The 24,262-nt window shown below is 31.6% G+C and overlaps 1 protein-coding gene across 2 annotated transcripts in view; it reads left to right on the top strand.

Moving 5' to 3' along the window:
* The window catches only part of gpp (DOT1 like histone lysine methyltransferase grappa), a 280,396-nt gene extending 257,492 nt beyond the window's left edge, over nucleotides 1-22,904 (top strand). For both annotated transcript variants that reach the window (XM_085809864.1, XM_085809863.1), the window contains exon 20: nucleotides 1,995-22,904. In XM_085809864.1, coding sequence (XP_085665990.1) covers nucleotides 1,995-2,017 — 23 coding nt within the window. In that variant the 3' untranslated portion in view covers nucleotides 2,018-22,904. The remainder of the gene's footprint in view (nucleotides 1-1,994) is intronic.
* Nucleotides 22,905-24,262: the final 1,358 nt, after the last annotated feature.

Below are 24,262 nucleotides of genomic sequence, written 5' to 3'. Positions count from 1 at the left end.
AATGGATGCTAGTGCCTCAACAAGCAATCAACAACACTATTGCCAGCTTTTTTCACTCTTGTCAAGCATGTATTTTTGCTAGAGCGTATCATACTTATCATTAGCATGATCTGTCGATTGCACATTCTTCTGACTCATTTGGTCTTTCACGAAGTGATGGTCATAATACATTTTTTATGTCTTTGCTTTATTGTTTGCTGTGTGATCTAGTAGTGCCACACCATCCTCTTGGATAAGTATGAAGCATGTCCATTAAAAAGTTTTTTTTTTTTTTTTTTTTTTTTTGGCCTCTGTTGCTCTTTGAGCAGGAGTGTAATTTTAAGCTTTAAATACCTTTCACCTATAAAATAAAATCATTAAATTTAATTTTAAAGTTGGCCAATGCAATAAAATTTTCAAGCTGTATTTTTGATTCTCTCCTGTCGTTTTTTTGGTATTCTACTTAAGCAGGATAAATAAAAGTGGAAACCAACTTTGAAGTTTGGTATATGATCATATATATGCGTGTTTGTGTTTTTGAAGATAGAGAACAAAAGCATTTGAATGCTTTAAACATTTGAAAGTTGATATCAGTGCTCAAAATATTTCACTTTCTTATTTTGCATATCGAAATTTTTGCTTTGTGTTATATGCAATGAAGGGAATATAAAAGATGATAAATAATTCTTATGCTTGTGTAGTTGCAAGTATCTGCTAATATAGCTGGAAGAATTTATTGTTGATGTAAGTATTTTATGCAAAAAATATTTCTGAATAAATGCATTACCAATAATCAACTATATGTAACAAGTAATTTTTGAAGTTTTATTGGATTTATGAAGGTTTAAAATTCTTGGAGTGGCAACTCTACTATCAGTACATGGGAAGAGTGAAGCAAATAAGCCCTCTTTGAGGGCACATAAACATTGCGTTCATTTGTGAAATGAGGTTGAAACTTTTGTTGTTTCCAAGTTTTGAGCATGTTTACAGAGATTCTTAGTGAAGATCCAAGACAGCTAGGAAGTAATAAATTTTTAGAGCAAAATAATATCTACAGTTATTTCATTTTCATTGAAAGGAATTTTTTAAAGATGCATAAATAAGTAGAACAGCTGAAATGTATGTATCAAGAGACTTGAACAAGAACTCTATAAAATCTTTTTCAGTATAGCATTCACAAAGAAATATGCATAATTTGTTTTTCTTTTTATAGCAATAGTAATGAATTCTGATGCTTGTATTAAATTATGAAAGAGGGATGTTAAATGAATAAAAAACAAGCACAAATTTTAGAAAATAAATAAATAAAATTCATTTATGAAGCGAGAAGAAACTTAGTCTTCTTTAAAGTGTTATCTTGCATTATAAATTTGGTATTTTATGTACTTTATATTATAATTTCTTACTCCCGAATTTAAAAAAAAAATTTATAACAGAATTTCTTTTTCACTTGAAGCATGGTGGATTTTTAGAGAGCTTTGTTGCATAAGTTTAAGAAAATATCAATATAGAATTCATATTTCTTATATCCTTTTCCATTATATACAGATCATTTAATGCATAACTACTATTAACAGTATGGAAAATTTTATCATTTATTATGTTTATTGCAATCAAAATTAAGCAGCACTGTGATTTTGAATGCTTTGTGTGAGTATTAAAATTTCTTCTCATTATTTTTTATTCACTGTACATTTAGTGCTAGCATCCAATCAAGTGTTTATTATATAATAGTTATATTTTTTATTTTTCAAGGACAGCAAAACTGTTGTGTGGCTAGCTTCTGCCTAAATGGCTAAAGAAGCTTGATATGCACATTATGTTTTCTAAACCATGACTTTTAAGAGCATACTCCCTTCCCTCCCTTTTTGATATTAACTGTGATGAGGGTGTATCTTAAGCGTTTTAACCTCCTTGGTTGAATTACTGATATATTTTATTTTAGCTCTTTTCAATGTTCTTTATTAAGTGACACATTTCTTGAATGTATGAAATATATATCCATTGATTTGCAGCTCAAGCTCACTTCATAGCTTAAATGTAGCATCACTACCTCAGATATGATGGAAAAAGAATGTGTTTTACTCTTCTAGCTGGCCGATGGTTGCTGCAGGAGTCCGAGCCAACACGACCAACACTGCCATAAAAGCTTTGCAATCTTCAACCTCTGAAGTACAAAATCATCATATGCCAGATGATAGAGCTTTCTAACCTATTCCAGACCATTTATTCTGGCATTTATCACTTCTGTTACATTAACATGCTAAAATAATGTTGTGTGGTTGCATTCCATAGCTTTTGAGAACAATTATTATTAAAAATATTATCAGTTGAAATGACCAGAAGTCATGACCGTAGTAACTTTGCTAAATGTATGAGATTATCTTTTATCTGTCGAGTCTATTATGTTGTATTTACTTTAATTTGCATCGTAAACAACTTGCACAGATTTTGTAAAATGCTGCCTCTTCATGATTGTTGCTCATTTACATCATGGGTTTTCAAGAGGGTCAATGAAATAAGCGGGGACAATGACGCTGAATGTGTTGTTAGATGAATATGCACAGCAAGTCAATGGCATAACCAAAATTCCATTGGTTTCAAATTAAATTTATTAAAAATTGGTAATAAATTATTTAATTGATATGAAACGCTACCATAGAATAAAGAAACTGAATAAATTTAATTCTCTTAAAGATTATTTTTATCGACGGACCAGCTTCACTACTTCGTTTTAAAATTATTTTACTAAGCAAAATATCATATACAGATATTTACAGTAAAGCAAAATACACTTTCATTGTGAGCTTGGGTTACAAGTAAATGCTCACATCCTACCAGTTAGAATTTTTTTCTAACTCTACCTGCCTCAATCATAGGAGGCGATGACTTGGCGAGATTCGGCGTGAAATGCACCAACGTCCCGCCCGGCCTTGCCATATTCACATGTGAGAAATTGACATAAGTTTAATTATGAAATATTAATATTAAAGTTTCGGTTATTTATGTAAACAAGTATGAAATATGTATAGAAAAATACAAATAAGTAAACAAAACATCGAAACTTGTAAACAAGAATACAAAATTTTTGAGAAAAATAATTTTAAATATATAATTAATAATAACTGAGTAACATAATACACAATTTACTAAATTTCAAAAGCAATCATATTAATTGTCCTTTTAAAGTCCCTTATTTTTGTGTGAATTCTTACAACACGGACCTTTCCATCATGCCAATTGTACGTTTAATATGGTACTTCCCTGATTTTATCCCAGCTTCCCAAAGTACACGGAAGAGAGCTGATTTGGTTGGAATAAAATTCCAATCTGTATTTTCTTGCGAGAAATAATGAGCTAATTCTTTGTCTGGGAAATTAATGAGCTTATAAATTTTTTTCAATTTTGAATTAGCTCCAACAAAGTTAGTAACATTGTCTGTATAAATTTTGAAACATTTGTAACGTCTACTTGTAAAACGTTTAAGTGTTGCAATTAAAGCATCAGAAGTCAGATCTGTTAAAGTCTCAAGATGAATGGCCTTTGTTGTGAAACATAAAAATACAAAGATACAATTTATTTAGAATACCTTTACACTGATTTTTAAATTTCACTAAATAAGGGCAACATAAATCGATACTTGTAACAGCAAATGGAGGTGAAATACTAACTCTTTCACTAGGAAAATTGCTCATAATTGGTGAAGAAAGAGTGGGCTTACACTTAATGCCCGTTACACATTGATGCACTGTTTTACGTGTGTGATCACGGCCACCTAAACGCCAAAATTTTATGCACACTGCATTCAGCAGAACTTGTGGTCCAACATCAAATAATTTCCTGTGGAAACTTTCAAAATAAATTTTACTTAACTTTGAAGCTTTAGGTAAAATAGGAGGATGTCTTTGAGAATATGGCTTGAAGCGTTCTTCAACATTCCTCCTACATGTACTATTTCTTGGTCATCAAAAAATGGAAATAAATTTGAAATATTACTTGACAGTTTTTTTCCCTCAAACAGAGCACATTGTTCATGTTTAATAAAAACTTCTTCAGCTTCTCTTACCTCCTCCACTGACAGTGGTCCCCCCTTTTTTTTTTACTTTATTCCTGCAATTGAAAATAAACCTGAAAATATAAGACCAAACATAGTTAATTTTATAATAATAGTTTGAAACTTCTAAAAAGTTATCCACAATAAAACGTTGAGAGCTGTCATTTAGCAGGACAGTCTTTTTACAAGTCTGATCTTCAGAAGGAATTTTCCTTTCTCGCCGCAAAGTTTCTTTTTTGACTTGTACAGTGGTTCCAACCTCAGGAACAAATGGTTGCAAGTTCTGAGAAATTTCAGGCTCCTTAACCTTTTCACGGCAGCACATCTTTGTTTAAGACGCTCGTGTGGGCCGGAAGAGAATCGAAGGCAGTCACCGTACAGGACGGAGGTTTTGTATCGCTAAGCCTAATTTTATAACAAAAATGAGAAAAACAAAAGTTTTGCTTCTAGCATCGTAATTTTTGGTATCATTTTAGATTATTATTTGAGCTCTTATATATGTTAAAATTAGCCCTTGAAACATTTTCTTAATTTTACATGAAAATATATTTAAAAAATTGCTTATCTTCTAAAATAATTTTTGGAAGCACTATTCAAATTATTCCAAAGTTTTAATTGATAAAATCCATCAATAAAGTTTAAAATTAATAAAAAGAACACAATAAAGACTATTTACAGTAAGAAATAACAAAATTTAAAATGAAAACAAGTGTGGTAAATTTCGAAGCACAGAGAAGTATCACTTTGTAACTCTTAGAAAAGGTATCATTTTTTAACTCTAGAAAATGAATCAGTACTCTCATTTGCGTTAGTTAAATGGTTCACTAACCATACTAGGGTATTCTTCCTCTGATAAATAGTGCCTTTCCGCCATAATAGACTGGAGGTGAGGCTTTCTTAAATAAAAAAAAGAAGGAAAGGAAATATATCTGAAGGCAATGCAAAATGTAAAAAAACTCTGCACAGTAACCCTAAAAAACCGTACACAGTAGAGGAAAAAAATAGAATAAAAAAAGGAATTGGATATAAATCAGATACGAGAATGTTTTCATTAGCACGCAGCAATTTAAAGAGCCAGCCTCTGTTTACGCTTTCCCTCCGCCCCACCCCTACCCTCGAACAGCTGATGAGTAAAATACCAAAGTCAAGTAGAATATATCAAACTCAAGGTCAGGAACCTAAAACTGTGTTCATTTCAAAAGTAATGGACACAGGATGCCATCTAGTGGCCTTCAGAAAAACATTCCACCTTAAAATGCGTATACGCATCACCCGTCGTCTGAATGCAATCTTTACTGATGCGTGGATGGGACGCCCGGCTGTACAAGACGTTCTTAGGGAATGCATATATAGGACGCCCGTCCTGAAAGGATTAAAGAATTCTTGACCTTTCTACCATCTAGAATCTGTCAGCAAGGAATCAGCACTCATTCCATATGAGAAAATCAGCAGGGTTTTTTTTACCTGCACAGTGATGCCAGGAGTTAGGATCTGTCAAGCTGGTGATTTCGTTGATTCGTATTGCCACAAACTGCTTCCATCGGGTTTTTGCACTCTTTATCCAAAAAAGTGCAATCTTGGAATCTCTCCAATAATATTCAATAGAAGATCTTTTCAGATTCATGATTCTGTTTACCTTAGAACTAAGACGAGTTGCAGCTAGAGCACCCAGCAGTTCTAATCTTGGTAAGGCTACACCGTGTAATGGAACCCCATGACTTTTTGAAGTTAGGAGTTTCACCGGTAGCCCATTGAGTGTCTTTACCTTCAAATATATGGCACCGCTATATGCTTTTTTATTGTGTCACAAAAATTGTGTATTTCAATAGTATCTTCCTCTGAAACAGAATCATTAACCAACCTAGGTATTTTCAAATTTTCTAAGTGATGAAGTTCAGCACACCACTTCTTCCATTTCTTTTCGTAAAGGTTTATTTCGTAAAGGTTTATAATTATCCCACTAAATTTTTTCATGCCAGAGATCTTTGATGAGGCATTTAACTCGAATGATGAAAGGTAAAATTAATCCTAAAGGATCAAATATCTTCCCTATTGCTTAAAGTAAGAAACGTTTCATATTTTTCTCAATAGAAAAAAATTCCAAAAGATTTTTAGTATTCATAGTTAAGTAATCTGCATGTATCTTCCAAGATTTTAGTTTGGTGTGCACCTAATCCGAGAGTAGTATCTACAGGATAGGTATCAAATTCTTCATTTTCCCATTGCTCCATTCATTCAGCATTATTGCTAATCCTCTTCCTGAGGACCATTTTAGCATATTCCATAATTTTCTTGGCATTTCTGGATACTTCAAATTTTCTTGGTTATTAATCCAGACCTTAAAGCCACCAACAAAAATTTCGTTAGGAATTTCTTTTTATGCTTTACGCATGCGCATTTGGTTCCCCCTCCATAAGAAAACATACGGAAAATCCTGTTTCTTAATTTCACTTAGGCACTAAATAAAATACCTTGTTATTGAAGAAACAATCATTTTAGCTTAAGTTTGTGTGATCAATAATTTGGCTCCATAGCTGCATGCATCTCAAGCTGAAACATTCTAAATAGAAACATTATTAATTATAAAACTATTAATATTTTAGTCACATAGATTGCATCAGGCGGCAAAATATCTTGTGAGCCCTCAATAAGCTTAAGTATATGTCGAAATTTATTCAGGACTCGTATAAGCCTTAAGCATGTGCACGAATTAGACATAAGTATAATAAATAACTAAATTAATACAATTCAGGCTTGATTGTCTCGGGGCACGATAGAAGCAACACAAAATTTAACGGACTCTTTCATTGCCAATCTCATGCTACGTAGCCAATATTGTATAGTGGACGCTTGTTAAACTACCGTAATTTCGCACGTATAGTCCGCACCATCGTATAGTCCGCAGACACGATTTTATATAAAAAAAAATTTTAAAAATTGTCAGATAGTCCGCACCACCGGATAGTCCGCGGACTATATGTCCGAAATTACGTTTTTTTAATACGGCAATATTCCCATGCTTTTTAAACACATCCTTTTGTTTGCGCAAATTTCTCACCGTTTTCTTGTCCACTTCAAAATAATAGAGTAAAATCCTAGTATACGGTGCAGCCTTGGCGCGACTTTGCCAACACCAAAAATGATCCAAAGAACGTCTATATATATACTATACACGCATAGTATATATACTATATACATAGTATATACTATGTTTAACTATATATTTTCTTTGAATGACCCGTTAACTACTCATCGTATATGTCCCGTTTTTACTGCTCATCATAAAGTCGCCAAAAGTAGTCAAATCCCGTGTGCACCGGATACTAGGATTAAAGCAATAACGGCCCGCTTCTCTATTTCCATCTTTTTCAGTTTTCTCAACTACCTCTCAGCAGTAAATCTCCGGCGATGTTTCATCAACGTTAGCGAAGATGAAAGACAAAATACGAAAACAAAATACTGTGCAACGTGCTATCTTCGTGATAAGTGGTAATGAAATGTGACCTTCGACCCCACTCACTTGGTGTTGCCAAACCACGCTAAAGTAAACGAATCACGCTTTTTTTTCGTACTCCAGGTACTTGCTACTATGGCTCCTAAAAACCGAGTTGACGCATCGACTTTTCCCCCTCCCGGCAGTTGTGCTAAAGCAGTGCGAAGGATACTTGGAATCTCACGCTATTTTTATATTTCATCATCGGCAGTTCATGACAGCGTGTTTTTTAAATTTCAACAATTTTAACCGTGAACAACCAGCGTATTATCCGCACTGGTGGATAGTCCGCAGCTTCAAAAATTCGCATTTTAAATACAGATAGTCCGCGGACTATACGCGCGAAATTACGGTAGGCTAAAATTATACTTTACTGACTCCAAAAAATTTCAGTTAATGTAGTAAACTGCACTGTTCCTTAACTTTCTGATTTGATCCAGCTTATTATTTTTTGGAAGTTGTTATAATTCCAGCAATTTTATGAAAACTAAAAGTTTGAACTTTCAATTGTGTTGAAAAGAGTTTCTAATTCTGGAGCTGCAACAGAATCTACAAAGCAAAAGAATGTTTCAATGTCCATTATACAAAAAGTGGAATTGCTGCACGAAATGGATATAGGTATATCAGGCTCAAAATTATGCTATGAGTATGGTATTAGAAAGTCAACTATATATGGCATAATAGAAAAAGGAACTTCATAAATATTTGGTGGATTCCGACACCCCGCTCACAATGAAAAACAGAAAAATTATTCGCTATGCTAAAAGTGACAGTCATCATAAAGTGATGATTGAATGGTCAGACAGAGATGCAGTGAGAGCATGCCATTGACAGGTCCAATGCTAATGGTTCAAGCCAAAGTATTTCATGAAGAAATTAAAAACTGAGTGCACATATTCAACAGATTGTTGAATATGGAAAATAATTTATTTTCATATTCAAATTTTAAAATCACCGTGGTATAATGCAATTAAAAATTTCAGATGAAAAATCTTCAGCTGATACTGAAGTTACTGAACTGTTTGCTGATAAATTCATTGAATTCATATTAATGAGTTAATTATTTGATGAAACTGGTCTTTTCTGGCAATAGGTATCATGAAATACCATGTCAAAGTCTACAGAAAAGGCTCCAACTGGAGTCAAAAATTCCAAAAGCTAGACCAAGAATTTTAGCATGTTCAAATGCTGTAGTAATGCACAAGTGTAAAGTTTTCATAATCAGAAAAAATACACCACCTCAAGCATTTAAAGGAGTAAAGGTTTTCTCATTATATATCATGCAAATAAAAACAGCATGGATGACACAAGCGTTAATGTATGATTGGTTTGAAATTCATTTCATACCCGAGACTCGGCAACATTTGAATTTGATTGGTTTACCTGGTGGCAAAAAAATTGTCCTGTTTGTAGATAACTGTTTGGCTCATATTTCACTTATAGTTTTAATGAAAGATAATGTATTCGTATTATTTTTTCTTCTAAACTGTACATTCGTCTTTCAGACAATGGATATCAGAATAGTACACATGCTGAAATGCAAATATAAAGTAGCATTTTAAAAATCAATGTTAAAATTTCTTGAACAATGGCAAGACTATTCAAGAATTAAAAAAATATTTTAGCATAAAATCTGCTGTGTAGAGCATCTCAAGATCATGGGAGGCTGTGTCTCCAGATACATTAAAAAGTGCTCGGCATAATTTATGACCAGCTACCATATTTCATGGTGAAGATGAAATGAAGATGACAGCCGCAAATTTGAAGGCTTTCGGATATTGCAAACCACAGGTGAAATTTTCCAAGTAATGGATTTTGTAAAGAAATGGTAATAAATGAAGATGATATAACAGAAGATTTTCATTGTGATGACAGTGCACCAATCATCAATCAATTAACAGATGGCAGAATCTGTAGGATAGTTCTAGTTTCAGAAAATACCACTACTGAGGCCCACCAATGGCCGAGCGGTAAAGTCCGCTGAACACTGGTAGTTCGGTCCGAGGTTCGAATCCCGCGAACGGGCTGTCTGCATGGGCGTTTTCGTGGTTTTCCCCATTTGTAACATGTATACGAGTCAGTTTCCCTTAGACAGTCCTCTACGAAGGCATCCCTTCCCTTAGGCAGATAGCCCTGGTGTGCTTTGCCATAATTAAATAAGCCAAACCAAACCAAACCACTACTGATAGTGAAGAAAGTGGCAGAATGTTATTGAAAGTGAAAAAATTTTGATTGACAATTTAATCAGAATTAGTTCTTGAACAGTGGAGCTTTGTAACTGAACAAGAAATTATGTCTGTCTGTAGAACTGAAGAGAGAGTATTAGCACAAAAAATGAAGGAACTTAAACAATTTGCATTCAAAGAAATGTTTAATAAAGTAAACAAATAAATATTAAGCTTTTTTTGTTAAATTTTGATACCCTTTAGATCATAAATGCTTCATTATTTCATAAATCACAATTTTATATTTTTAATTTTGTAATTTCTACATGCCATCTGTGATAGTTCCAATTCTTGATTGTAGGTCTACCATGATGTTATTCTTCTCCAAAAATGTACCATATGTCTGCAATTAATTCAGCAATGTAGTTCAATTGCCAGACTTGTCTTGGAGAGGCTTTGTCTTAATTCTACTAGAAGGCAAAGGGGATAGGTTTATGGTGAGTGAAGATAGTAAATGATATCCTTCCAGAATGTGTTTAAAATGCTTTATGACTAAATAGATCTCAAGTAATTCTGGATCATAAGGACTCTGCATTGTCCCCTCGATCCCTGTCATCTGCATTTCTCTGCATTGATGACAGGGATCGAGAGAGATAAGGCTTAGTGGTTGTTTTTCACCATTATATATTTGATGGATCCGGCACCCATGATGCAAAGGTGCATCTGTTGTTAGAGTGATCTGTGCTGTCTGATTAGGGTAAATTAAAGACTGCTGATGGCACATTTAATGTTAGTAAAAGCACTTTACACATCTCTGGTCCAAATTAAAGGTTTGTTTGCTGTTTTTCTTTAATCCTTTAAGCTTTCAACGGTTGTTTCAGTTTGGTGCAGCATGGTATCAAGTGATGGTAAAACATCCCCATTCCCAAAAATCTGTATAAGCTTGTGAAAGTTTCAGGTTTAGGATATTGTTTAATTGTAATAACCTTCGATGGAAGATGTTTAATTCCTTCTGTTGATATTTCATAACCTTGTAGTATTGTGTGGCCCCAACTTGTCAGCAATTGTGGTAGTGACTGCTATGAACTGTAATTTTACACAAACACGTAAGAAGGGTTTAAAACCCTTTTATTCCACTTTAGAAATAACAGCTGCGTTCACTTGACACTCATAAACTACGCCAACCCGGCGGTTTAACAAAAACAGAAATGTGAAACTAAAAATTAATGACAGGATGAATAAACAACTATATCACTACCTACGAGACTCTGAAATCGTAACTAACTTAACCGCGTTCTAAAATACAGCTGAGATTCAGCGAGCTTACTGATTAAGCAGTTGAAAGATTCAGCGAACTGCCGAGATAAGCACACAGGCCGAAACGCGCGGTTCATAAATTTCTACCTAGCAACCTTCACGTTAGCGATTCAAGAAGCACACTTACAATCTCATTTCCCTTCTATTTAAACTCAACTTACTTCTGCTAAAATTTTAATATACTGTGCGTTCTACTACAATTTACATACTCTGGCATTGGCAATTCTAGGGGAAAGTAAAGGCTTGACAGGAAAGATAGCTTAAAATAAACGTTAGTTAAAATAAATATAAACCCTACAACCTAAAAACTGAACTTTGCTCAGAGCTAATTTACATTTTGCAGTGTTTTTGCTCAGTATGTTTCTTTTAAAAAGGATTGATGCAAGAGAAGGTTTGGGAAACTCGCTTTTAAATATCATCTTTAATAATTAGGTTGCAGACTTAAGGCTTTATGTTGATCAAATATTTATTTCATTGGCTGTAGTAAGCATCTTTAATGTTAATCTGATAGGTGTTAAGATTTGGCAGTGTGAAAATTTTTAGTGAAAGTCAAGTTTTTTAGAGTTGGCTTATCCAGTTACGAAAAGAATTTGAAAAATATATTTACTATAATGTTTGTTTCCTTTTTAATTTTTTTTTTCTCTGATTGAAGATAAATGGTAATTTATCTGAAATTTAAAATTGTGGTGACCACTTGACATGATCTTTTAGATATAAGGTCAGGTTATTTTTCTGTTTAAAATATTTCATTGAATTAGATTTTATTGTGAGTATTGAACTAGTGTAATTAATGGTAGTATCTTTTAGTAGGAAAAAGAAAGCCGATTAGGGCAGATTGACTTCACCAAGACGTTTATTTGTTTAATTAAAGTTTTTGAAGTTATAAAAACTAAATATGCAATGGCACTCATTGGCAAAACTTTTGCGAATTAGTGGCTAGCTGTGCAATGCCATCACGATAAAACTCAGGGGTCTTGGATGCACAGAAGTCTGTGAGGGCCTTTTTGAGGTCTGGCTAGTTTTTGAAGGATTTTCTATGAAGATTGTTGCCTAGAGAATGGAAAAAGATAGTAGTCTCTTGGCATGAGAGCTGGGGATTTGGTGGATGAGGTAGTGTCTCCCAGCCTAGTCGCTGGATGGTGTCCCTGGTATCCTGAGCCACATGTGGCCTTGCAGTGCTATGGAAGAAGAGTACACCCTTATGATTGACCAATGCTAGCTCTTTATGCATAGGTACCTTATGCACACATTCCAACTGCTGCAATTACAGGCCTGCCATTATAGTTTGGCCCACTGGCAGGAGCTCATAGTGCTCCACTTGGTGACTAGTCCACCAGATTCAGAGCATGATCTTGCGTGGGTGGAGAGAGAGTCTCGCAGTGCAAGGCACAGGCTCTCATGGTGACAACCAATGTCTGGAACACCTAGGTGTGTCATACTTGACCCACTTTTCATCGCTGGTGAGTACTCGCTGAAATATGGATGCATAGCAGTACCGAGTAAGCAACGACAAACAGACAGTGACACACTGTTGTTTGTTTGCATTGGACAGTGAGTGGGGGACGTACTTGCTCAGCTTGTGTGCCTTTCCTATGTGGTTCAAATGGAGTCTGATCATTTCATCAGATACCTGGAAGTGTATAGCAAGCTCACCACATGTTTGACTACTGTCTATAGCTGTTCTCAGGGCCTCATCGTCCAACAGTTGTGGCCAACCGCTGCATGGTGCATCACTAAGAGACATATTCCCTGACCTGAACTTCTAGAGCCATTGCTTACTGGTTCATTCATTAACGGCATCATCCCCAAAGGCCTGGCATATTCGGCGACTTGATTCTGCTGCTGACAGGCCCTCTTTAAAATCATACAGCAAACTCCAAACGCGTGCCATTGACGCATCCATTTTAATCAGTTGCTGTGTGAATTATGCTTGAAGTACCGATGCAATGTGCTTTTATACTCTTCGTCAGTGTCCGGACTCTCATCCTAACCACTTCATCGCAAGTTTGACGACTATTTTTATGTTAGGGTTCACTCTTCCAATGTCATCAGAAACAGCAAGAACTTCTTTGTGTACCTTGTAAAACAGTATATACCCCAATTTATGTTAAATCTATTAATATAAGGGCCCAATAAATTTCAAGACTTACCCCTTTGATGATTTTCTTGATGCTAGATTATATTCTGGATAGCTGCTAGAAAAAACTAATGTCTTTTTTAACAAATCATTCATCACATAGAAATAATCATAGACATCACTCAGCTTTTTTAAATTTTATATTGAAATATTATTTACATTTTTAGTTTAAAAGGATAATCATTTAAACAACAATATTCAATTACAGCCAATTCAAAAGTTCCCAAAAAATCGAGTTCAAAAGTTCTACACAAAAATAATTGTCCTACGGTTATCGTCTGGTTTCTTTCTGTTGCCAAAACACACGAATCAATAACTATTTTCTTCTCTTTTTTCTTTTACCGGAGTAGTTGCGAACAAGCTACTAGTAGAATAACAACATTTGAAAACCAAAGTAATCATGAATCACTACTCATTGCCATTCAGCATTAAAGAAATATAAATATGAATAATTACTTGTTGCCATTCAGTATAAAAGAAATATAAATATTAACAAAATGTTTAATGTTAATTTTATGAATTAATTAAACATGCAAAAATATAAAGTACTTGAAATAGAAAATAATTATTACGCATGCAATAACTGAGCAACTACACATCTTCATGGCTTTTTTATATTCCGTCTGTTAAGCTGAAACTTCAGAATACGATTTCAGCTTTAGTGTTGAGATTTTTGTTTTGTATACACACCATGAATGAAAAATCACTGTTATGTAGATACTTCACTGAGAAAGACATCAGACTTTTAAACTAATGTATTTGATATGTTTTAAAAACAATTAATTACAAGAATAACCTTATTTTAAACTTTTAAATTAATGTATTTGATATGTTTTAAAACTAATTAATCACAAGAATAACCTTATTTGTCTTCAGTTTCATTTTAAATGCCAGTATTTAATTTTCAAATAGCATTTCTTGAACTAGGTATATTTGTCATGACTTTTGATCATGGCTGTGGTTTGCAATGGGTTAGAATAGCTGTTTAATTTATAAATCTTATTATCTTGTTATTTTAGTCATCAATAAATTCCTGACATATAGATGTTATGTTCCGTTGTTTATTTATTATTCACATTGATAACATTGGAGATGTACTTGTATTAATGAACTACCATCTGTTTATATTGTTATGATGTTATTTAAAATAATATTGAGAAAGAATGTTCTGTAATGGGTATTTTACTGTAGTATTTGCAATGTAGTGTTAGTGGTGCTGTGTCCAGTTAAGAGTATACATTTTTGTTTATGAGTTGTTAAAACAGTAACTTTGAATTATTTCTGTATTTTTAGAACAAATATATAAGCACATAAGTATATATAAGTACATAAGTATACATAAGTACATAAGTATATATAAGTATAATCGAATTTATATTCTATTTATACTAAACATACAAAAGAAAATCGAAAAGGCTTTAATTATTGTGTGTGAACCCATTACCACTTTTTAACATCTTCCCTTTTATTTAAGGTTTATCTAGCATCAAAATCGATTTTCCCCATTATCACTGTATTCTTCTTCGTGGTTAAGCTTTTACTGACTTCTAACGCAGCTCTGAAAGTCATTATATTTTTTGTGCTGTTTGAAAACATTCACTGATAAGCTGTTATATGTTATTTAAAGCCAGAGCCAACATCAAAAATAATCTATGCTGATTCACCTCTTTTTGTTAAGTTGCCAGTATTTATAAAGATTGCATGCAGTGTACAGTACTTTTAAAGTGACTTAGAACTGTAGCATCTGATTGCAATCAGTTCATAAATAAAACATTTAAGAAAAAAAAATGGTTATTTAATATTGACCTTGATATCATGTGCATTATATAAAATTTTTTGTTTACTTCCCTTGTTGAAGTAAAATATAAAGTACATTTGTAAATGAAACATAATCTGTCTGAAATACAAATATTTATGTGTGTGTTATTGGTTAATTACATTCTACAGAGGAAAGAAAACTATTCTGAAAACTAATACATTTCTGAAAAATTTTATACTAAAATGAAACTTTTGTAACTAGTTCTTATTAATTTATAATTTTTAGTAGTTAAAAAATTCTTACAGAAATTAATATTTTTTAACTTTTAAATGTAAAAAATCCGTTTGGAGTGATTTTCCAATTAAAAATATTAAGGGAAGCAAAATAATTTAAGACATTATTTCTAATTCACTTACAAAAGGTTATTAATTCACCCAGTTGTGAAAAATCATAGAAGAAAAGTACAGTAGATTTGGGAGACAGTAGATTATTTCCAGATGGGTAAACCTAGCAGAAATAAATTTTTTTTCAAGCAGATATCAGAATCTTAAATTAACTTTATGATTTTTATTCATTTGATTGCGATTGTCTTTTTTATATAAAAAAATGGGCTTTTGTTTTTGGTTGATATATTCATTTCACCATATAAAAATTATTTGAATATAATTTATAACTCAGAAAATGAAAAATTATTGATTAGAAATTGATTATTGATCAGAAAAAATTAATAAATGTGTAACCATAAAAGTAGGATTAGGTTCTTTCCGTGTAATGAAGAAATTAAATTTGACGAGGAAAAGAATCCATGTAAAAACAGTTGAATGTAATATGTTTAACAGATGTTCTTTCCTATACTGATACTTTAAAAGTCACTGGGCTATAACTGATTTGCTTTATGTGTTGTGTTGTATTTTGTAGTGTTCCTGCAATTGTAATACTCTAAACAGTCTTTTTAATTTAAAAAAATTAATATGTTTATACATTAAACTTTGAGATGGCATACATCTGCTTTTATTTGTTCACTGAATTTGTTTGCATATTATATTTATTTGATTGTGTTGTCTTCTTTTATATTTTAAAAATCATTTTTATGATGTAATAATTATCAAAATAGAGTATTACAAAAAAATAGGAATGTAATGCCTTATGCTGGTAAATATTAATCAGGAAAATGCCGTTGATCATTTTCTTAACTTGCCTTCCTTTTCTTGAGTAGGTTTTTGTTAAGAAAGTTTTAGTTGTTCATACTAATCTTTCATCATTATAATATTATATATCTTGCATAAATCTGATATAAGTACATATTGATTGCTGTGTATTGGGTATTGCGTTTAGATTTTATCTGAAGAATGGAATTACTGTTTGTATGTATGCATATAAGATTCACATAAAAAGAAAGACCTGATTTCTATTTTCATTTGATTATTGTTTTGTCTTTTGTATTTAACATATTTATTTATACTTCTATAGATAGAATGAATTATAATTTTGGTGATAAGTTGATTCTGTAGGTCGCTTCATGTGTTGAAGAAATGTTTTAATGGCAATTATTATTTATTTCCTGTTTAGTTTCCACCTTTCATGTAGTACTTCTTGTGTTTAATATGTCTTCTATTGTAATATAAATGCAAATATTTGCTTGGGTTGATTTGGTTTATATATTTACAGACAGCATATCTAAAAATTAGTGTGAGGCTTCACATGTAACTTAATATATTGGTTTTCATAAATTGTATTTCTGAATATTCATTCTGGACTAAAACATTCCTGCAAAGGATGTTTTCTTCCCAGTCATTAAGATTATTTCTTCTATAACATAAAATCTGTAATTTTATTTAAATATTATTAAGGTTTTAATTGTATTATAACTTAAGATCACATCTAGGTGCTTTTTTATGTGAATTCAAACCTTTATAGATATAGATTTCCCCCCTTTAATTGCACTTTCAGTGTGTGCTTCATTGCACTGTTATTCGGGGCTTTTTAAGCATTTTCAATGAATTTTGTTTTCCTATGTAATGTTATTAATTTATTATATGATGCACAAATGGCTTGAGATTGATTTGGCTTTATTATTTCAAATCAGTTATTTTTTAATGCATCTGAGCCTTTTCCTGTAATTTAAATGGCTTTTTTATTTCTCCCTTTAGAGTGCACTTTTGTATATTTATTTCTTTATTAGGCATTCCCATTAAGGATTTTAAAGTATTTTTTGTCTTTGCAGTAATTTCTTTGATAAGTTTATTGGATTAAAATGCTTGATATTTGTAAATAGAATGAGAGTTCTAAAGATCAGTCATGTATATAGCTCTGCAACTGTGCAAACAGCAATGTTTTTTAACAATGATTAAATTGATTCTCTCTTTGTACATTCCCCTAATGGTCAGTACCTGTGCATGTTCTCATGTTTGAATTGTCTGATTCTCTTTTTTTTTTTTTTTTTTTTTTTTTTTTTTTTTTTTTTTTTTTTAGATAGATACTAAGTGCATCTGTCATTATAAAAAAAATTCTTTTAAAATTTTTAACTGAATAAAAAAAAAAAAAAAGAATTTTGTTAATCTGCCTAGATTTGAGCCAGCATGGAAACAGGCCAGTAAAATGCATGGACTGTGTATAAATTAACAAGTAATAAAGGTATTTGTTATGAATCATTTTAATGTTTTAGATTACTATACATCAGGGTGTAGCTAATTTTAGTCTTCCTCTTTTTTTTTTTTTTTTTTTTTTTGTAACATACAGTAAAAGCCCCTAAATTCCTACTGTTTGGTACCTGAGGTTGTGCAGATTTGTGAATTTCATGTCATAAGTGAATAATTGTTAGATTTTGACAAAAGGAACCTGCAAAAATAAGTAAAAATAAATTGAAAGCATATAACAGCTATTCTTTTCATTTTGATATTCTTACAGAGCTACATACAGTAAAAGCTCGACTATCCAAAAGCTTGGGAAATGCCAAACTCCAGATATGTGAAAATTCTGGGTAATTGAGCATATAAAAAAATGCTTATTCACAGTAGAAAAGCGAAATGAATGGAAGAAAATATTTCAAAAATAATCATTTTATATCTTATCAACTTGAATATCAAATGCGTACATTTAAATTATGTGAGATTTCAAAAGAAAAAAGGCAGTTCAGTTTCAAAGTAAAATATATTCAATTACAAAATTCCGTCAACCATGCAGAGTTAGCAGCAAATTTATGCTAGCAATTCCACCAGAAGTTTGAAGGAACTGGTCATGCTTTATTTAATTAATCAACATGTAGAAGTTACGGAATAACATATAAAAAAACTTAAATTTCTCTTCATAATTTCTCATGCTGTGCAGCCAATGTTTATTCATATTCACATAAGTCAAACTTTTCTTGATGCCTGGATCACATAACCTTAAAAATATTCAACTGCATGCAATTCCATTGAAGTCCCAAATTTTAATCTTGTTTTCAAAATGTGATTAGTAAAGAGATAAAAAGCAGTTAGTTTATAACAGTTTATATGAAAATTAAACCAACTTGCCAAGAATTAATTGGGTTTATATAATGACAAAGCATTACGTTATGTTTATCAGTTATTTCCACAAAATCACAGTTTTTGTTTGATTTGAATCATGTTTTATAATGAAGTTAAACATATCTTTTTTGCTTAATTTTATGTTAAAAAAATTTCCTCAATGGATTATTACGTTTGCCTCAGGGAATTTAATACTAGACTCCTCATTTGGTGATTGCTCAATCATAAAACCCATTCATTTGGAGATTGCTAACTCATTAAAGCCGTCCTCTTCCTTTTGTAAGGAAACTTTGTGATAAAGCATAAAGTTTAGCACTGTTAATGGGCCATATGCATGCTTGCACATTATTTGCTGCTGCATTAATAACAGAAGACTACCAAAATTAAAACAGCGGTAAAAGTTCTGTAACTTTTAGCAAAATACTTTTCAACAATAATTCTAAAAATATATGCAATAAGATACAGTAGCTTACTTCATTACTGAATGAAGAAAGCTATCATCATGTCCAAATGTTGCCAGATGTCACCAAAGCTGTCTGCATGCAAAAAATTTGCAAATTTTTGGTCTGCTGCTGTATTTTTTAATCGTTGAAGTACTATTTGCAACTTTTTTAAAATTCCAGTGTGAAATTAAATATTACTGGATTGAAGAATGGCAGATTAACAAGATTCATTTTTTAATAACCTTCAGTGCATATTTCCTTTTGCAAAAGCTGCAATCTTAAAAATGCAAATTCATATTACTTATTTCAGTTCTAAGCTATCTTCATTGAATACAGTTTAAAATCATATTTTGACTTAAATCTAGTATCATTATAACTTAATCATTAAGGTAATTCTTTTGTGCTTTTAAAATATATTGTTGTATCATACTGTTGACAAATTCTTGTTGGATTTGAAGTATTATGAAGACAGTAAGCATATGGGCCCATTGTTACTTTATTTGGAATGTCTAATATTGCAAGATTTATCTAGCAGTTGCAAAATCAGTTTATTGAAGTTTTTAAAAGGAGGCATGATTATCTGAGTATAATTAATATTTAAGAAACTAATATCTCAACTGATATATTACTAGAATTGTAGTTAGAGTTTGACAGTGCCTGCTGAAGAGTTAATTGGTATTGTAAACAGGTTTAAAAAAAACTTTCAAATTTTCATAAATACTGTTTATTAGTACATCTAGTCATGTATGCAGTTATGATTACTGGGTATGACTGCTTTAGATTAACATTTTGATTGTCAACATACATAAGCATAAATGACATGAGCATGCAACGTTGCATGTATAGGACACAACATGGTATTTTATATAAATTGTATTTACTTTTGAACAAAATTTGTGCTTTTCAAATCATTGCAGTACATATTCATATAGTTTGAACACTATTTTGTATGACATCAAAATAAATATTATTTCCAAAATTTTAGAACTTTTTAAGGTATTTCTCCCGCATTCCTAGCGTGCCTTCGTTGTGTAGTAGTTTTGCACGCTGGGTCGGTATCCACACGTCCATGGTTCGATTCCTGCCGAAGGTGTTTGCTAATTTTTCATCTTGCCTTCTTCCAAAAATTTCTCTACAGTGGTGTCCGAATTAAAAGGGTCGGGGATGATGACTCTCCACACCCAGGATTTTGCGATTGAGTCCCCTAAAAACCCCAGTCGCCCTTTAAAAGGGGGAGTATATAAGGTATTTCTCCCACCTTCCTAGCTTGCCTTCGTGGTGTAGTGGTTCTGCACGCTGGGCCAGTTTCCAGAGGTCCGTGGTTTGATTCCTGGCGAAGGCATTTGCTAATTTTTCATCTTGCCTGCTTCTAAAAAATACCTAATGCCTGTACAACTTAATAATATATTTTTACGAGTAATAACAAAATACATTTGTAAAATTATACACATTTGTAAAATGGGACCAATTTGAGCAGAGTGATTTGGAGGCTGAAGAAATTTATATTCTGCAGGAAATGTGACCACCATTAGTACATATGGCCATAAACGTGAAGATTGCTGTGACCCACCAGTGGATCCTGAGGCCTCAAAAACAACCCTATCATGATTCACCAATAGGTCATGCGGTACTTAAGGTTGTGAATGTATGTAAATGATGGTAATCCTGTTGTATTAAATGATGATGTATAAATTTTTTTAATCTAGAATTAGAAATATTTTTGTTATTTGATACATGGCTGAGAAAATATATAGAATAGGGATTCACAAACTTGGTAAATTTTTACCACATAAATAAGAATATATATATATACACTATCATATGGCCAGTGTATTGTTGCCATAGGTACCAATTTAAAGGGGGTCTCAGAAATGGAAAAAATAATGTACGTATTTAAACAATAAAAACACAATGTTAGAAGGGGCACCATTTTACATTCATTTAAATCCTTTTGTAAAAATTATTGTATCAAAAATAATGTATTATATCATTAGTGGTATATGAGGCATAGTTTGAGAAACCCTGATAAAGAGCAATGTAGCAAATCCAGATTTAAAGGGTTTTTTTTAATTTATGTCAGGTGCTTTTTTTAATTTTTTTCCCCTAATGAAAATAAAAAAGAAAGTAAGAGTTAAGTAGATGATGTTTTCTATATAATGGATATTTAATCCAAATATAACGAGTTGATAAAAATTTTCCTTTTGAAGGTTTAAAACCAGTTTGATAGTCAAATTAGTTCTCCCCCCCCAAAAAAAATGCACTAAAAGTAACCTCAAGCATTGTTAGAAATAGTTTTAAAAGATAAAGATTTTTTTGACAAAATGCAAGCCCAATGCTGCAAAGATTTGGAAAAAGCATACTTTTGAAGTGTGGAATGCAATATTTATAAACCACCAGTTTTCAGTCAGTCAGTGCATCTTTGTCAAATTTATTGACCTTGCAGAAATTATTTTAAGTGAAATTTGTTTTATTCATGAAATATGTTGAGAAAAAATTCCATACACATACTGGCAGCCAGTTTGGTGATAGAAATCAATCTAGAGACAAACTAAGAGTGTTCCATATCTTTAAACTGCTGAACCTGAGCTAAGTTCATCCACCCAATAAAGTCTTAAGATTCTGCTAGACAGAGTTAAATATGTATATACTCATATGATCATGACGGATATTGCGTTAAAAGTGACATTTGAGTTCTCACTAGTCATTGTCTTTAAGTGATTTTAATTTCAGACTTCCCCCTACTAATTCTGCTATACAAAATACATGGTGTTTCATTTTCAAATTAGAAGACAAACATTTTGTGCATTGTGAAAAAATTTTCTTTTCAGCATGAAAGAGTTGTAAGTATTCTTGAATATATTTTAGTTATAAAATTTGGGTAACCATTCAGCTTTTTTTTTTTTTTTTTTTTTTTTTTTGCGTGTTTTTATTTTTCCTCTAAAGGAACTCTTTCCTCTACATCTCCCTATGTTTTGAAATTTTTCCATTCTCACTTCCTAATAAAAACAATCTTTTATTTCCACTAAATGCACTTCCTGAATATCATAAAATTCCATATACTTTACTTACTCTCATATTTCCCCTCCCTTAGATACCAATTTTGACCTTGGACATAATTTAATGCATTTTGCATTGTAACTATAAATCAAAAGTTTCTAAATCATATGCTAAAAAAACTAGGGGAGGGTTATGCAAGTAAATACGTTCTATATAATTGACCACCATTTAGGTGTTTTCTTTCCGTCATAATATCTGGTGTTCAAATTTAAGTTTCTTGGCATTTTGGAATTAAATTTGTTATCTGAAGTAATTTCAAGTTACTTTTAAATAACTGAGTTTAACTTTTTTAATAATGAGTATCTAATTTTCCAAAATTAATGTTTATGTTGGTATATGAATACAGTAATAATTTATTTTTTCTATTCCCCCTCTCCCCTTTTTTGTTGTACAATATATTAATTTCTAAGAATTTTGATATTTTTCTAAGTAAATTGTTTGCTTAGCATCAGTGATTAAAAAATATGAATCTAGATTAAAATTATTAAAAATAAACCTCAACAACATATGTAAACATTTTAATCCATTATAAATGTATGCTTTTGCAAAAGAAAATATCAAGAGTGTAGTTTTATGAATTGTTCTTTCCAAAATACTCATTTTTGTAGAAATTTAGTTTTATGAATTGTTCTTTCCAAAATACTCATTTTGTAGAAATTACTTTTGCTGTAATGTATTTAATGCATCACTACTGTTTAATGTTTTGTTAAATGTGATTTACTTTCTATGTTTGATCTAATTTATTTCTTTTACAAACTTTAATTGTGCCTCAAGATGCAGTGGTTAAGGTAGTTGTTTAATTTAGTCGGACACTGCCATATTGTTATTCACACAATGTGATGGCTTTTCTCTAACATGTACACTGCCATGAACTTTTGTGTTAAATTCAAACCTTGATGTATTTTATTCTGTCATGTTCTTTTCTTAGATGCTGATGGTAATTTTTTTCACAAGAAAAATGTTTAATAAAATGTACTGCCATCACGAATAATGTTTTTTTTACCCCTCCTGCTGAAAAGCATCACTTTTTCTCACTATTTTATAATATTGGCAAATTTAGTTTTGAATAGAGTAATTTTAAAGTATTTTGCAAAGCATTGTGTTTATTAAACAGTAATTCATTTCAACAGGAAATTAATTTCACTTGTTTGATGCGTGATCTAAAATCATGGGGCAAAATTTGTAATGAAGTCATATTCATTGATATTAAAATGCTAAAGAATTTCTTGCATTTAACATTGTTAAATTTTTGCTTGTTTGATGCATGATCTCAAAATTCGTAATGAAGTCATATTCATTGATATTAAAATGCTAAAGAATTTCTAACATTGTCACACAAAACATACAACAAACCATGTTTTGTAATACTTAATGACAAATGAAACACTGATCAAACATACAAAAAACTTAAAACAAAGAAATGCATATTGCATTCTATAAAATATATTATTTCATTTCAGAAAATTTTGAAAGAAAATACAAATAAATAAATACTTTAACACTAGCTTTATCTAAACACTTTAAAGTTATGGTATTTTTAACCCATAATTCATGAGAACGACATACATGGAAAGAGAAGAAATCACTAATTTGAGAATCACTTACATATTCTTTGAGTAGTTTTTGAAGCCAGGTGAGGACTACTTTTGCTGAAGAAACATTTATATCTCCATTTGGCACAACATTTTCATTGGCATCACTTCTTGATATAATACAGTCTTTAAGTTGATCTAACATTTTATTCACAGGCACTTTGTTCTCACCTGTGCTTCATTATGTGTCTAATTTGAAATTTTTATATGTCTATCAATAAATATGCATTTTTTTTTTTTTTTTTTTCTGTTGTTGTTGTTGTGTGTGTGTGAATTTGTGGCTAAAACATTTCTATTTTTCACACTTAGGGCAAAAGGAAATTTGGAATGTTTTGGGAAGGGGGCCACCATTTGAAATGGAAAACTCAAAAACTCATTTAATTGAAATGTAACAGAAAAAGGGGAAAAAAAGTTTGACTCCTAAAAAAATAAATTTCGTTGAGTATAGTATACTACATTTTGTCTTTTTAGAAAAATCTAGTCTTGCTTTTATAAAACCTTTACTTCAACATTAATCACCTCCAATGGGTTTCTGGTTGTCAAGAGCGGTTGTATATTATCTAAAACCTCGAGATCTTTTTAATGTCCAGGACTTTTTGAAAAATCATTACTAGGCTTTTAATTTCCTAGGATTGACTATATATAATCTCTCCAGTAGGACTTCTCCATTCGCAGTAACCTTTCAATGAGAACCAAGGCGCTCATTTTCATAATATTTTGGAAGGGTTTTATTTCCTGTCCAACAATAACATCACAT

This window comes from Stegodyphus dumicola, chromosome X2 (genome assembly GCF_044657685.1).
Source record: "Stegodyphus dumicola isolate Sdum_Otavi_A_Nest chromosome X2, ASM4465768v1".
NCBI classification, from domain to species: Eukaryota; Metazoa; Arthropoda; class Arachnida; order Araneae; family Eresidae; genus Stegodyphus; species Stegodyphus dumicola.
The sequence above is the reverse complement of the archived record's forward strand: the minus strand, read 5'-3'. Positions and strand labels throughout refer to the sequence as shown.